General features: G+C 35.6%; 2 protein-coding genes across 3 annotated transcripts in view; one reads left to right on the top strand and one right to left on the bottom strand.

Annotated features, from left to right (window-relative positions):
- LOC103040684 (interleukin-31 receptor subunit alpha) overlaps positions 1–2,830 on the top strand; it is a 16,547-nt gene extending 13,717 nt beyond the window's left edge. The window contains exons 14-16 of the mRNA XM_007255278.4: positions 371–452; positions 577–658; positions 1,301–2,830. Of these exons, the coding sequence (XP_007255340.3) occupies positions 371–452; positions 577–658; positions 1,301–1,783 (647 nt within the window). The 3' untranslated portion in view covers positions 1,784–2,830. The remainder of the gene's footprint in view (positions 1–370; positions 453–576; positions 659–1,300) is intronic.
- il6st (interleukin 6 cytokine family signal transduce) lies at positions 2,810–15,921 on the bottom strand. 2 transcript variants are annotated; one of them, XM_022681258.2, is made up of 16 exons: positions 15,677–15,921; positions 11,097–11,178; positions 10,232–10,537; positions 9,950–10,085; positions 9,680–9,834; positions 9,392–9,546; positions 8,467–8,626; positions 8,192–8,262; positions 7,904–8,105; positions 7,608–7,790; positions 7,301–7,426; positions 6,771–6,914; positions 6,466–6,606; positions 5,716–5,812; positions 5,182–5,263; positions 2,810–4,657 (listed from the first exon to the last, which is right to left on the bottom strand). In XM_022681258.2, the coding sequence occupies exons 2-16, from the start codon at positions 11,155–11,157 to the stop codon at positions 4,097–4,099; spliced, it is 2,580 nt and encodes an 859-aa protein (XP_022536979.2). In that variant the 5' UTR covers positions 11,158–11,178; positions 15,677–15,921; the 3' UTR covers positions 2,810–4,096. The 2 variants fall into 2 exon arrangements, with proteins under 2 accessions (XP_022536979.2, XP_049324556.1); XM_049468599.1 differs by lacking the exon at positions 15,677–15,921 and adding an exon at positions 11,255–11,273.

The following is a 15,921-nucleotide window of genomic DNA, read 5'->3' as shown; positions in this document are numbered from 1 at the left end:
AATTTCAGATCACATTAGAGCAGATGGAACAGACATAAATACATAAATTGTGTGCTAGTTTGGAGGAAAAAGCAGCTCATCTGCTTTAACATCGATAAGAACTGATTTACCAAATCAGGTGCTTATATGATGATAAATATAAATAAATATTAAATGAAGATAATTTTGGAGATATTTTAATGAGCACAGTGATGTAAAACCACTACTTTTTTATTAATGTGATTTGTAGTAATTTAAATATTAGTGTTTACTGAGTAAATTAACACTTTTTACAGAAATTTGTAATTCTAAAAACTTAAAGAACATAAACCTTGGCGAGGTATAGAATCTGTGAAACCATACTGACTGACCCTGATTCTTACATTCCTAGGTGAGGACTATCTTATTGGGCTGATTATGTGCGGTATTGGTCTGATACTGCTGCCAGTCTTTGTTGTTTTCATCATAGTGCTGTGAGTTCATCTTTCCCTGTTTTTTTAATATAACTATTTTTGGTGTTACTTATTACCTCCTTTCCATGTTTGTTTGTTAGCTATATGATTGTCATTATCTGACATTTTCTCTTTTTATCTGCAGACAAAAGAAATATGTGAGTGAGAAGTTTCCCAACCCTCGACTCAGTTCTCTTTCCATGTGGTCCACACAGAAATGTAAAAATGTATGTCCATTTTCTTTATTTGCTATAATAGCTTCGCATAATATGTTTTAAGTTCTGTATATTGAGATCTACAGCTCTGGAAAAAAAATAAGAGACCACTTAAAATTGAAGAGTTTCTTTGATTTTACCAAATTAAAAAACCTGGATGATCACAAGCCATCAAACCAAGCAGAACTGCTTGAATTTTTGCACCAGGAGTAAAGGCATAAAGTTATCCAAAAGCAGTGTGTAAGACTGGTGGAGGAGAACATGCCAAGATGCATTAAAACTGTGATTAAAAACAAGGGTTATTCCACCAAATATTGATTTCTGAACTCTTAAAACTTTATAAATATGAACTTGTTGTCTTTGCATTATCTGAGGTTTAAAAGCTCTGCATCTTTTTTTTTTTTTTTTTGATAAATTGACCGTTTTTCATTTTCTGCAAATAAATGCTCTAAATTACAAAAAAATTATTTGGAATTTGGGAGAAACATAGTCTGTAGTTTTTAGAATAAAACAGCAGTGTTCATTTAACTTAAACATATACCTATAAATAGCAAAATCAGAGAAACTTATTCAGAAACTGAAGTGGTCTCTTAATTTTTTGTATAATTTCTGTATACATTTCACATAACTTTTATTTTTTTCATTTTTATTCAGCCCTGGAACCATCTAGCCATGCCTTGGGACTGTGAGTCTGAGAAAATTCTCAAATGTCAAGTAGAAGCTGAGGACAGAGATGTGGGTAAGCTGACAGCCCGAGCTGCAGACCACAGCTCCACAATACAGGAAACGGCCATGATTACGACACCGACAGCAGCAGAGAAAGAAAACGCTGTTCTGGTCAGACCTAATGTATTAGAACTCGCATCTCATGACAAGGAGGAAAAGAGGCAGCCTTTGCAACCAGTGGACCATCAGACGTCACAAAATCGCCCTGGTCTCCACACTCAATCTCCTTACAGGATCCAAAGTCCTGTGACCAGTCCTGTGGACTCTCCAAAGAGAACCTTCAGAGGAACTGCTAAACCTCGTTCTTCGGAAACAGAGATGCTGCTGAAACCGAAGTCCCAGAATACAGCTTTACCTACAACATACGTCACCGTGGACATGTTTGAAAAGGTTAAAAGGTCAACAAAGTGAGGAGTGCAAGGAATTATATGATTGACAGAAAAAAAGGACAGTGTGCCACTGTGCCCCTTGCTGTAACAGTAAAAAAAACAGTACTGTCTAATTAACCTGCTTTGCTTCTTCTGAAAGCTACACCGCTGTTACAAATCTGTGGCATGAAGCACTGCAGTAGATGCACTGAAACATACTTTAATCATAAAATCGTAAAAAAAAAAAAAAGGTTGGGACCAAAAACATTTACTTTGGCCTCAGGTTTTTTGCAGACAGTTTGAACCCAATATGTTTTGTTTTGTCTGTATAACTTCATTTAATTTATTAACATACAGCTCTAGAAAAAAAAATAAGAGACCACTTATATCCACTTATATCATATAATCAAGAGGAAGATGGATGATCACAAGCCATCAAACCAAGCTGAACTGCTTGAATTTTTGCAGCAGGAGTAAAGGCATACATTATTCCAAAGCAGTGTGTAAGACTGGTGGAGGAGAACATGCCAAGATACATGAAAACTGTGAATAAAAACAAGGGTTATTCCACCAAATATTGATTTCTGGACTCTTTAAACTTTGAAAGCTCTGCATCTTTTTTTGTTGTTATTTCAGCCATTTCTTTTTTTCTGCAAATAAATTTGGAATTTGGGAGAAATGTTGTCCATAGTTTATAGAATAAAACAATGTTCATTTAACTCAAACATATACCTATAAACAGCAAAATCAGACAAACTGATTCAGAAACTGAAGTGGTCTTTTTTTTTCAGAGCTGTATGTCTGTTTCTGCATTTTGGGCCTTCAACACAACAGTATGAACAACATTGCTGTTCCCGTAAATGGCCTGCTCTTGCAACTTAACAGTGTGAGCACGCAGGTCAGTTTCCTCTGTGAAATTTGTCACACAAACATGAAACATCTTGATCATATCGTCTATTCTAATTTGGGGTTATATACTTCATGGCTGATGGCTTTATTGCTCCATATTGTGTCTGTCTCAAAGGACGTGGTGTAGAAGATTAAAGGAAACACAAGAATGGAAAGAATGTTGGTTTTGATTAATAAGGTTTTATTATTTCTTTCTATACGGTTATTACAAAGTGTAATATCAGTGCTGAAATATCAGGTGACATCTGAGAATAGATACATGTGAAAAGGCATGCATTAAATTGCTCCTAATCTGTCACTTGAGATAATGTAGTGTTGATTTTCTTCTGCACAAACTGGAAAACATTTAGTTGAGTACATAAAGCTTCATATCGTGACCCAAAGGTGCAACAATGTTTCAGTATTAACTGGGAATGCCACAGTTTGCCCAGATTTCACAAACATTATTATTAAAGTCTTATGAATACTCCAAGAAGTTGGTGTCCAAGTTTTAGTGAAGTTGGAATTAAGTTAGGGTTTTCCTTAAGCTTCATTTCAACACAGACAGGTTGCAGTGGTCCACTAAATGGTATGCAATTGCAAGAAAACACTGGCATTCTCCTCTTTAAGAATAAAAGCACTTGTGGCCACAACATTTAAGTCAGTAATGCACTTTTTAAAACAATACATTCATAAGAGCTATCTTTACCTGTCAACTCAATAAACCTGGACAATAGGGATGCATCGAATGTTCATCTTGCTGAAAATGGCAAAAAAAAAAGCATGTAGGTTTTTTTTATTTATGCTATAGTAACAGAAAGTGGCAAAACTAATGAAAACCTGCAAAAAAAAACGTGTTTGATATTCTCTCTTTTTGTTGCAAATGTTTCATTTTGTTCTGTTTCGGCCAAATACCTTTATTTCGGTGCATCCCTAGTGTAAGAGCTGTAACTGTTATAAGCATCACACACAAAATATATTCATAATAAACAAAATGTTTGGTTAAAACTCATTTAAAAAAAAAAAAAAAAAAAAAAAAAAAAAAAACGTCAAGTGTGTGTTTCAAGCCTGATGACTGTGTAACATTTTTACAGAAACAGTTACAAACCAAAAAAGTTTGCGCTGTCCCCCAAAAACCTTTCACCATTTTTTTTTTTTCTTTTCACTTTTTTGGCGTAATTTTTATTCTGGCAGTTTTTCTTTATAGTGTCAAATTATGACAACTCATGGACCAATAGTAATGCTTTATAATTACTAGAAATATTTTTCTTTTTTTTTGCATTGACTTCCGTTGAAAGTTAACGTATGTATCGGCATGAAGATGCTGAAATACATTTTCTTGGTTTTTAAGCAGCATTTTATATTCAGCCTTAAAACGGCCATTAAGTTACGTTGGGTCAATAAATGAAGGCACAGGGTTGTGTTAACACTGAGATTTATCAGCTGTCAATGTCCATGTCCTGCTCTCTCACTGGGGCCGGTAGCCGTTCTGCTGCGGCATGTACCCGGGGGCGGGGCCTGGAGGATCCTCTGTGAGCGTGGGCGTGTCCTCTTCCTCCATTGGACTGAAGCAGCTCGTCTCCTCGACCTCCTGCGGCTGCAGCTGCTCCAGGCCTGCGCCTCGTCTGAAGTAAGAGTTTCTCTGGGGGCTGCTGCTGCTGCTGCTGTCCAGTACACTCTCTGGTTGCTCCTCACAGTCCAGGAGAGGCTGTGTGGACTCAGACCGGATGAAGTTGGGGGCTTGCAGGCTGGGGGTCTGACCCTTATAGCCGCTGGCCACCACCGAGGAGTACTGCACCGTGCTGGCGGTGGTCTGGCCGGAGTCGCCCTCGTCGCTGTCGGAAACGCTCTGCCGCGGGGAGGACATGCAGGACGAGCCGCCGATGCCGCTGCTGTGCTCCTCTGAGAAATACTTGTCCTTCTTCAGCGGGAGCATGGTCTTATCCTCCTCACATAAAGACTTTCCATCAAATACGTCCACCTCCACAACGCTCACGTCGGGCAGCGTGGCTTCTTTTGGAGTGTCCGTCTAAGAGGAAAACCAGTGAAAAATATATTAGCGTCCTATGGTATTTATTATGAATAAATTGTAGGTAGCATACAGAACGGGTAAATGAAACAAGGATGTTAACAAAAATGACATTCAGAACCTTTATTTGCTATTCAATTATGTATTATTTAAGATTTAAACTGATTCTGTTAGTACAATCCCCACAATATGTTCATGTTCTGTCCCCTTTAAAACATTGTACCACATGTATAGCCTCACGACTCTGCCAGTCTGAGACATGGAAGCAAACTAAGAGCACACACTAAGCAACTCTAGAAGCTTAGATATTAGTTCATAGTTCACGATCAAGGGTAAAACCTTCAATAATTTATGATTTTACAACTCTCCAATTTTTTTTCTAAATTATTAGATTCACAGGACGAGTAGAGTAGACATGGTTTACATATTTATGTTCAACCAAATTATTAAATTAACTAAACAATGCATTTTTCTTCTATGAACACAACTGAGAAAAATGATCTGGTACCAAGCTGTTTACTCACCCTAATGGGACAGTCAGGTGACCAGGTAGCAAGAGTGCTGTGGGAGGGGTCTGGAACTTGTGGCCATAAACGCTTCTTAATCCTAAAGAGAAAAATCATCAACAATCATCCATTTTAGCTATTTAGTTACAATAATTTAAACACTTTAAAAAAGGTAATATGATCTCTGCACTATGATAGCTTTTACGGAAACTGAACACAGTGGGCCAGTTTCCCAGAGAGGGATTAAGTCCAGTCGTAGACTTTATCTTCCCTTCAATGGAAAATCTCCCCTCAAAATGTTCTGCGGTCCAAGACCAGACTTAATCCCTGTCTGGGAAAAAGCATCATTATGTTTTTTTATTTAAATCAGGCTTAAATACACTATATTTAAAAAAGCAAAAACTGACAACTCAAAAGAGTGAAATAAACAAGGTTCACATCTTCACACTAAATGTACTTCCTTTTCTTGTAAATTCTACGGTGTGATTCTGGTTAACAGCTTTCTTTTTCAAGTTAAAACAAACGACATGTTGACACAGGTCGCTGACTCACACTTCTCTGTTCTTGATGGAGAGCATCATTATGAAAACTATGAAGAACAGGAAGCCCAAGCACACCAGCACAACGATCACCTCGATTTCACCATCATCTGCAGTGTACAAGGGAGGAGAGAAGACACACACACACACACACACACACACAAAACAGACAAATAAATACATGATGCATCACTCATCTCAAACACTTTAGTAATCTTTATTGTATTTCACAATGTTAAATCGGTTGTTCTTCGTCGGCGGCTGAACACTGAGTGACACCTTTTTTTTAAGCTGTCTTGAGGAAAGTACCTTCTCATAGATCACACCTAAAAATCACACAGTTTTTCACAACTGTCTGTACTCTTCAAACATGATCTCACGTTCTGATGTGTGAATCAAAACACTAAACCTTTTTTAGTGTAGAGGAAAAATGTGTGGAAAGTTTTTTTTTTTTAACCCATTCTACAATGTAGTATGTGCCAAACTTCTAAAATCACATACACACAGACCTGCCAACCTTACAAGAATTTTATGAGCACAGATCTAATCCTCAAATAACCTGGCTGAAACTGGAGAAATGTGAGATCGAATGATGTGTACTTTAGAACATGCAATCATAAAGCAAAATGCACACTAATTACACAAAATGTATAAATGTTGGCAGATATGTACATATCTTAAATAATTACAAGAATTAAATTAAAAATTAAATTAAAAATTAAATGAATGAAAATCTAGAGTACAAAGTCTAAGGAGCACATACCATACTTCTTAGTGTACAAACTGGAATCAGAGCCGTTTACTGAGCCCTCCGCATTTGAAGCCATGATGTGCACAACGTACTGACTTTCACTCTCCAGTCCTGTCAGCTTGTAGGAGAGGAAACTGCTATCCACCACAACAGCTGCCAAACAGAGAAAATGATAAAGCCTCTAAAGGTCAGATTTAAATCCTGTTGTGCTTGTGCAAGATTACCCAAATCCACCTAAACTAACCACTTACAACCAAAATTCAAATCAGCACAAGCAGAGTCTCACATGAAGGACATTTTTCACCAATATGACTTACATTGCTCATTGTCTCCTGTTTTATAGAAGATGGTGTAATTGGTGAGAAACCCCCGCTGGCTGGATATTGGAATCTCCTCCCATTGTAAAGAAGCACTATTCTTCTGTGTGTTAGTCACATCAACAGCAGGACCTTTCAGAGGAGCTAGAGGAAATGGATTAAGAGAAATGATATGTTAACACCACTGAAACAGACAAAATACACTTTATTATAACTTAAATATTCTTTATGCAAACACATATACAGCTTTGGAAAAAAATAAGAGACCACTTGGTTTCTGAATCAGTTTATCTGACTTTGTAAATAAATGTACAATATATTTATTTGGAATTTGGGAGAAATATTGTCTGTAGTTTATAGAATAAAACAACAATGTTCATTTTACTCAAACATATACCTATAAATAGCAAAATCAGAGAAACTGATTCAGAAACTGAAGTGGACTCTTATTTTTTTTCCAGAGCTTATGATAGATATATATATATATATATATGCATGTACATTTTGTAAAGACCATAACTGATACTTACGTCCTTCTTGGAGATAAGCTCCCACAGCTCCAACACTTCTACCTGGCCAGTTGTACTTAACTCTGTCTCCAACTCGATAAATCGGATAGATGGATACATTGTAGCGCTTGAATGGCTCGAGGTTACCTATACAGGTAAAATGAAAAAATAATGTTTAGTCAGCAAATCCTACTACTAATACACAAATCTGCTATCATCACACTAATCAAGCCTTAGCAGGGTCACCAACTTGGGCTTCTTTCTTTTTATTAGGGCAGTGGCAATGTGTCTGTAGTACTTAGTACTAATTAGTTAATTAAGTTCTCACCTATAATGACTGTACTTGTATTGCCTGACACTCTCTGCCAGTCCCTCTTGTTTTCTTGAACCGACACCCATTCCACCAAGTACTTGTGGACATCACTGCTGGATTCTTTGGGTGGAAGCCATTCCACCCACAGCTTCCCGTCACGGACGGAGCAACTAACGTAGGCTACTCCAGGATAAGAATCTTAAACAAACAAACAAACAACAAAAAAACAACTGAGCCCAAGGACATTTAACATTCATTTATGTCTCTGTATCGTTGGTAGATTATTCTTTCATATTTTGAGCCCAACATACTCAGATCAGGTCTTGAGATCACTAAAGTGGTCAGAGGAGAGACCCCGGCAGAATTGTTGGCAGTCATTTTGATAAAAGCGTTTTCCCCCTTTAAATGGTACTGGTGCTCTTTAGAAGCAACCACGAGCCTCTGAGGCGCGATTCCATTTTCCTTAATGGAGAGGTTATATCCTAGTATTTTTCCATTGGCCTTCACAGGTTCCTGCAACATAAACAAAAGTTGGTGTTCATACCCAGTAAATAACTAATAGTAGAAACAGTAGAAAACTGAACAAATCAGGATTTTACCTTCCAAATCAGTTTTACATCTGTTTCATCATCTCCAAAAACTCTCCACAAATCTGGTTCACTTTTAGGAGCTTTAAAAAAAAAAAAGCATTAGATGAGCAAATAGGATATAACATGAGCAAAACACAAATACTTTGACACTTGCATAACCTTAATTGATATACTATATTTAAGACCTTTCCTCAACAGATCAACTTTAAATATTAAAGATCATTCACTGATGTACTAGGTAGCTCCTACTGCCTTTTATTCTACATCCATATTCAATTACTTACCCGCTTCTGGGGTACGAGCAGTCGCGTTTGAACTCCAATCACTCCAGTAACCAACGTTCTCACGCTGAATGCAGCGCATCTGAACCACATACTCAGTGTGTGGCTGAAGAGACTGAAGTCTGAAGGACTCTGTGTAAGCTTTAGTGGCATCCTGGCTTACCTTAAATTAAATTAAATTAAAATTTAAAAAGGTTATTTCAAAGGCTGACAACAAATTGTGGTGGTTCTTATAACACACTGCAAATATTGCTCTTAAAAATAAATTGTATTATACGTAATGGAATTAATCAATAAACAAAATATCAGATAAATCATGATTAATCTGATAATTTTTTTCTCAAGACTAAGCTAAGAAAACTAAGAAATAAAGAAAATGAGTATTTAAATGCGAATAAAAGAATCGTAATAATTAATTAATAACATCATATTCTGTGACTAAATCATGAATAAGTAATAATGGAGTAGTGTGGTTTATACCTGGCAGACTACATCCTGTATTTACTGTATTATAATATCTCAGGGTAGTTTTGATGCCTTTTAAACAAGAATATTGTAATGTGCTGAGTTACTGAGTTTAACTGAGAATTTTAATGGAGAACATAAATATTAGTGTAGCTCCATATTCCACACTTAAAAAAGAAGAAATGTGCCATCAGCTCTGTGCATGTTTGTGTGTGCATGAACTCACTAGAGTGAGAGAGAGATATATAAATAAAACATAAATAAAAGGTAAATAAAAATAATAAATAAAATCTACCTTATGAACTAAATATCACTAAATAAAACTGCTAATGCATTACCAGGCTTTTTTGTCAATTCTGCCACATAAAAATTAACATGTTAAAGTTTCCATATTAAGTGCATGCATTAATGTGTTAATGTTTACAGACCTAATTAAATCATATTAAATGTAGCATATAATAACCTCTGTCCAAGCGCTGGCGCCTGCTTTGCAGTATCTGATGTGGTATTTAAGTTCTAAAACTGATTTATGAATGGGATGAGTCCAGTTCACCATTAAAGACGTTGGAAAGTTGTTTTCCGGAATTATCCTCACATTTGATGGTGGATTTGGTTTTACTTGAAGGAAAAACAGACAGACATTTGGGATTTTAGACATTAATTAAACTTCAGATGACTGTTTCAACTGATTAAGAGACACATAATGAACCTAATAGACGTCATCTTTAGAAAATAAACTTCTCTCACTTACCAAACTTTTGTGAATAGATCTGTAGTTCTACAATTTCTTTTCCCAAGACATTCCTCACTTCCAACTTAATATCCATGGGCATAAAATTTGGGAAAGTGCTTAAATTGACGGTGAGTTTGTTAGTGAGAGTCTTGGTACTATTAGAACTGTGTTCCCTACAAAAAAGGGAAAAAAGAACAAAACAAATAATATAGTTAATATTCAAAAAATCTTAAACTTGTTAACCACTAATATTTTTCACTACAATCCCCTACAAGCAACAACACAAACCCTGCATAGAGAATATAGGTGGTGGGAAGGAGTGGATCTCTGGTCCCTGGATCCCATGAACATGTAAAATTGGGTGATATCCTTTTACCATCTTGAAGCGCTATGCATGTCAGATTCTTTGGCTTTAATGGGGGATCTGAAACACAATGACACAGTTTAGTTAGTGAAATCAAAACTGGAACATATATTTTAATGTGTATGCATGTGACACAAAAAAAATAATAATAAAAATGACAGCATATATGTTCACTGTAAAAAAAAAAAAATCCTAGTAATACTTACATCCCATTAAAAGGTATATCCCATACATACATGGCTGTTCATATGACAGCGATTGTTTGGAGGCCTTACATTTTAATGGGCTTTTTATATCGGCACTGATATTTACAGTAACAGCCACAGCTGATTGGTTTATTTTCTTATAAAACTCCCGAGGAACAGAAACATCTCCAAACAACCATTCGATGTCATCTGCAGTGTACTTTGAACCTTTGTTTAGCACACAGGTAGCAGTGAATTCCTTCCCCAGTTCAACTGGAATCTTTTCAGTAGAGTCTGGGTATATTTTATCACAACATTGAATGCAACCTGTGGACAGACGCAACAAGTTATCTTAGTCTGACAATCACTGAAAAGCACAAAGTATGAAATGAACAATATACCGGCAATTCCGGATCAACATATTCAGAGGTATGGAATTCATATCAAGCATTCAGAATGTCATATGAGATCTTCTGGTCAGATCTGAACAGCTAAAAATTATTAAAACTCATTTTAGTGTCAATGCTGCAGTCAGACTATAAACTCAAACCATCGTCTAACATAGTTTATAGCTCTAAGGTCAAACAATATGTGTAACATTTATGTTACAATATTATTCTCAATTTTAGTTGATAAAATGTAATTATAATATTGATGTGAACAGTATAAGAGTCACTGCCGATGGTGTACGTCGTCATCACACACTTGTAGCAGGCTTTATAAGCCTATTGTGTTCTACTCTGTCAGCTCATGTTCAGCTTAAATGCAATTAACTGATGCCATTACTCAGTAAATAATCCTGTAAATAATATATACATATACACTATATATATACCTTCTTCTACCTTAGACACTACTAGACACTAAAATACATAAGTCTGCTTACCGACTGCAAAGCTGAAGAATATGCAGAAGATGAGCGGTAATCGTTGTAGTGAAGTACCCATTGCAATATTTATTGCCAGCACCTGTAAAAATGAAGGGTGTATTAATATGCTGGATGACCTTTTATAAAACTATATAGCTTAAAAAATAACTATAAACCTTTAAGAGAGCAAATAAGACCACTAAGAGATCAGCCTGAATCAATCTGCTTGTCAAGTGAATCACAAACGAAACAAAGCATGAACTTATCACGAAAAAAGAGGAAGAGGAGGATATTATAGCTTTGCATGCAGTGCTAACTAAGACCACAGTCACTATTTTTAAAACCACATGGTTACAAAAGACTTCCCCTAGTTAAAACATTCTCAACTCGTCTGGTTCTCACTCGAACAGCACGCTATGCCACTATACACATGTATTGAGCCTTTTCTTTCAAGAAAAACATGCTTAAAAATGCATAAAAAGCTTTTAATCAAGAGAAGATTCATGCCTACCACCCACGCAGCCCATGAGGCTTTCACTACCTTTCTTTAGTAAACATCTGCTACAATGTAGTGAAGCGAGGCATCCAGCTAATGAAGGTGCAACTCTCTAGATCTTGTGAAAGTTCACTGTGGATTAACCTGTATTGCTTTCTGTTCCTCTGTGTTACCGCATTAACAAATATAAAGGATGAACATTGATTGATCATATGTGGACTTTTGCTCCAAAATGCCCTCTTATCGATAAATACCTTTTTTAATTTTGCAGCAATAGTTTTAATCATGTAAATAACGTGAATACAACCAGGAATTAAATATTTTATAATTTAACCCAAAGCTTTAAAGTTGAACAGAAGCTCTTGTAGATGGTATTTGAAAGAATGAAACAACAGAGCACAAAAAGCACTGCACTACTGTTATTTAGTACTATAAAGAAGCTGTTTTGCCTAAAATTCAGACAGACAGTACTAGGGGTACATCATAATACATAGGTTATGGTTCAAGATATTTTTTAAACAAATGAGTTGTGAGGTGTGTGTGTGTGTGTGTGTGTGGATGGGGGGATATGGGGTAGATCATTAAATGCGTCATGAAAAGTTTAGTGTTTTATGCAATCAAAACAGAGAAATCTAGAAGAGCCAACTTATTTGTATACAGTTGGCAACTCATGCAGTTCAGATCAAAAAGTGCAGCTCAGTTCACAACAGAGGTGTGTAGACTAAACCCCTAAGCATAAGTACCTTTCCAAAGAAATTTGTGTGCAGGAAAAAACTAAAAAGTAACTGAGTAACTTGGGTAACTTGAGTAGTCTTATAAAAGTAGCAGAGCAAAAGTACTAGCTTCCATACTAAAACAGAACCTGGCAAATCAAGCATTTTCATATGCTTTCATCTTTTTGGCAATTCCTTAATCAAAAATAAATAAATAAATAAGGATAAATCTCAAATGTCAGATGTGTAATTATTACAGACGGGGTTACAACATGAAAAAATATGTAAATATTATGAACTATATTGTGTAACTGAGGTAACAGCAAATCATTAACTGAATTAGAGATACACTTTACTTCTCAGGAAAGCATGACTTGCCTGAACATGCATATTAAATCTAATCACTGCCCTTGTCTGGATGTCAAAACTTGAATATCTGCATTTATATTTAACCACAGTCTATTATTACTCAATTTTAGCAAGATCTTTTCGTGATAAAGCATGATAGTAGAAAGATAACAAAAAGTACTTCCTTCAAAACACACAGACACAAATGTGCTCTTTGCCTTTACAGATTAAATCTAGATTTTGTTTTATTTATTTAGGTCACATTTTAATGAGGTTCTCACATTGTAAGCAACCCCACATATCATTGCAAGCATAAAGCAGGTCCTATAACAAGCCACCACTGCTGACTTTGTTGTACAACATTTTAATGACCAGCATCTTGATTCAGTAATGCTAAAATGCTGATTTCATATTAATTTAAAAAATATGTCCACTCAGCTGCAGTGCAAAAACAAGTACAGTTGAAACCAGAAATTTACATAAATATATAAAAAGACACATATGCATATATGTTTTCCTCACTCACTGACCGTAAATCAGAATAACCCTTTCTCGTTTTAGGTCAATTAGGATTACCAAAATTATTTTTAATTGCAGAACGGCAGAATAATAAGAGAGAGAATGTTTAAGGCACTTTTATTACTTTCTGCAAAGTCAAAAGTTTACATACATTTCATTAGTATTTAGTACCATTGCCCTTAAACCGTATGACTTGAGTCAAACCTTTTGGATACCCTTTCACAAGCTTCTCACAAGAGATGGCAGGAATTTGCACTCATTCCTGCTGACAGAACTGGTGTAACCATGTAGGCCGCCTTGCTTACACCTGCCTTTTCAGTTTTTGCCTATACATTTTCAATAGAATTGAGATCAGGGTTTTGTGATGGCCACTCCAAAACACTGACTTTGTTATCCCTAAGCCACTTTGTAACTTTGCACTTTGTTTGGCAGTATGCTTCGGGTCATTGTCTATTTGGAAGACCCATTTGCGCCAAAGCTTAAACTTTCTGGCTGATATTTTGTGAAGTGAACCTGTCCCTTCTGCAGCAATACAACCCCACAAAAAATATGCTGCCACCCCTGTGTTTCACAGTTGGGATGGTATTTTTAGTCTCTCAAGCTTTTCCCTTTTACCTCCAAACGTAACTATGGTCATTATGGCCAAAAAGATAAATTTTAGTTTTGTCAGGGCACAGGACTTGTCTCCAAAAATGAAGACCTTTTTTCCCCTGTGTGTAATTGCAAACATGCAAATATATAATAATACTAATTAACCTAAAACGGGAAAGGTTTATTCTGATTTCGTATCGGACAGTGGGAAAAACATGCATATGTGTCTTTTCAGAAAGTTTCTGTAAACTTGTAGTGCTGAACTGTTGCCATTCAGTCAATTTATTTCATTATTATTTCATTTTTAAACGTATTACTCATTTTATTAGTGTGTGTGAACTGTGATGCTCTGCTTCTCTTTTTACGGCTGAAAACAGGAACTTACCAGAAGTAATCAATATGCAACTTAGGTTAATGCATATACACACATTTTTATGGCAGGCCATTTTAGCCTAAAAGAACACCAGTGATACAACTAAAATTCTGACTAGTAAATAATCCACATGTGTAAATTAATTCTGAAGAGTACAACCACTAATCATGCACTGAATGTGTGTTTTGAAAATGTGCAGTTATTTTCCATATCTACATTATAATTTCAGGTATATACTATTTATACTAATTTTTGACTAGAAATAATAAAATTAATACCTAAAACTACAGACTGTAGCTACTAGTAAGAACTACAGCTAGATATCCAGAACTACAATTGGTTAAAAGTTAAAGATATTTGTAACAGTAAGTTTTATTAGCAACAATATAATTGTAGTAACTCTTGATTTTTCATTAATACCGCCTCTAAACAAGATAATTAAAACTGCCTTTTATCACATAATATTGGGCAAGTGAGATCTCATCTTCAGTTACATGATGCCAAAAACTGATGAATGTCTTTTTTCGCATAGACTACTGCAATGCAGTTTTAACAGGACTTTCTAGATCTACACTAAATAAACTCCAACTGGTGCAAAATAAAGCAGCAGCGAAAATATTGACACGCACTAAAAACTGTTTCTTTATTTTAAGATTTTATTACTAGTTTATAAATTAATTAATAATGGTTTAGCACCTTCATACATATCTGAAATGTTGATTAAATATGTTCTAAATCATATCTTAAGATCATCAACTGATAGACTCCTACAGATCTCCCGTTTGAAACTCAAAAGGAGTGCAGATTAGCTTTAGAATAGACCTTATTCTTCCTTTTTTTTTTCGGGCTCTCTATTGGATCCCTATTATTATTTATTTATTATTATAACCGTTTTATTATTTGTTTTTTTTTTATTCATCTAACTTTTAAATAGAACGTATTTTTATCTGTCTTATTTTTCATTGTATTATTATTCTAATCATTTATGTATTTTACTGCAGAGAAGAAAGGTTTTGTATTACTTACACCTGTATGTGTACGGGACAAGTTAGGTTAATAGGCTAATTTACTTTTTGTTTTTTAGTTGTCTTACTTGTTTGTTGTGCTTGTTTTCTTTCTTTCTCTTTAGGTAAAGCACTTTGAGCTGCAGTTTATGTAGGAAAGGTGCTATATGAATAAAGTTTATTATCATTTATAATATTAATAGTATTCCACGTATAATATGACTATCAATATGACTAACATATGACTAACTAGTCAAAATTGCCAACTTAGTATATCTGTGACTTGTTAACTAACCTAGCTAGTGTTATATTATTATTCTCAGCAGACCCCCAACTTCATAAATTACCTTTTTCTGACACGCAGCGCTTTTTACCTGAACTGACAGCTTAACAGTAGGTCCTTTCGACTCCACCTAACTAACATTTAACTCCTTCAAATTAGCATTAGCTTGTTAGCTAGCAAGGCTAGCTGCGTGTAAATGAATACAGGCGACATTAGCAAACACACAGCTAGCGCTGGGCCAGCTAACCCAGCTCCACACTATTAGCCTTACCTTGGGACGGTCCAGGCGCTTTTCTTCAATACATGTTCACTGACTCGTCTTGTTTAGTAACTTATAAACTTCAAACGTCTGTAGGAAATGTTTTAGGAAGTCTTAATAACGTCTAAACGTCTAATTATCTCCTCCCCTTAGTTTTTAATCCATCGTGATATAATCTGCGCGATCCGCACTTACTCACTCAGGCATCTGCACCAATTCCTTCGCTCGAGTTGCCACAGCCGGACGTAATGTTGCGT

Source organism: Astyanax mexicanus, chromosome 20 (genome assembly GCF_023375975.1).
Source record: "Astyanax mexicanus isolate ESR-SI-001 chromosome 20, AstMex3_surface, whole genome shotgun sequence".
NCBI classification, from domain to species: Eukaryota; Metazoa; Chordata; class Actinopteri; order Characiformes; family Acestrorhamphidae; genus Astyanax; species Astyanax mexicanus.
The sequence above is the reverse complement of the archived record's forward strand: the minus strand, read 5'-3'. Positions and strand labels throughout refer to the sequence as shown.

Coding starts and splice junctions, on each gene's coding strand:
- il6st (XM_022681258.2), bottom strand. CDS start 11,157: ATGGGTACTTCACTACAACGATTACCGCTCATCTTCTGCATATTCTTC. Junction 5,813..6,465: donor TTTGTACACTAAGAAGTATG/GTATGTGCTCCT, acceptor TGTACACTGCAG/ATGATGGTGAAATCGAGGTG. Junction 5,264..5,715: donor TCCATCAAGAACAGAGAAGT/GTGAGTCAGCGA, acceptor TTTTCTCTTTAG/GATTAAGAAGCGTTTATGGC.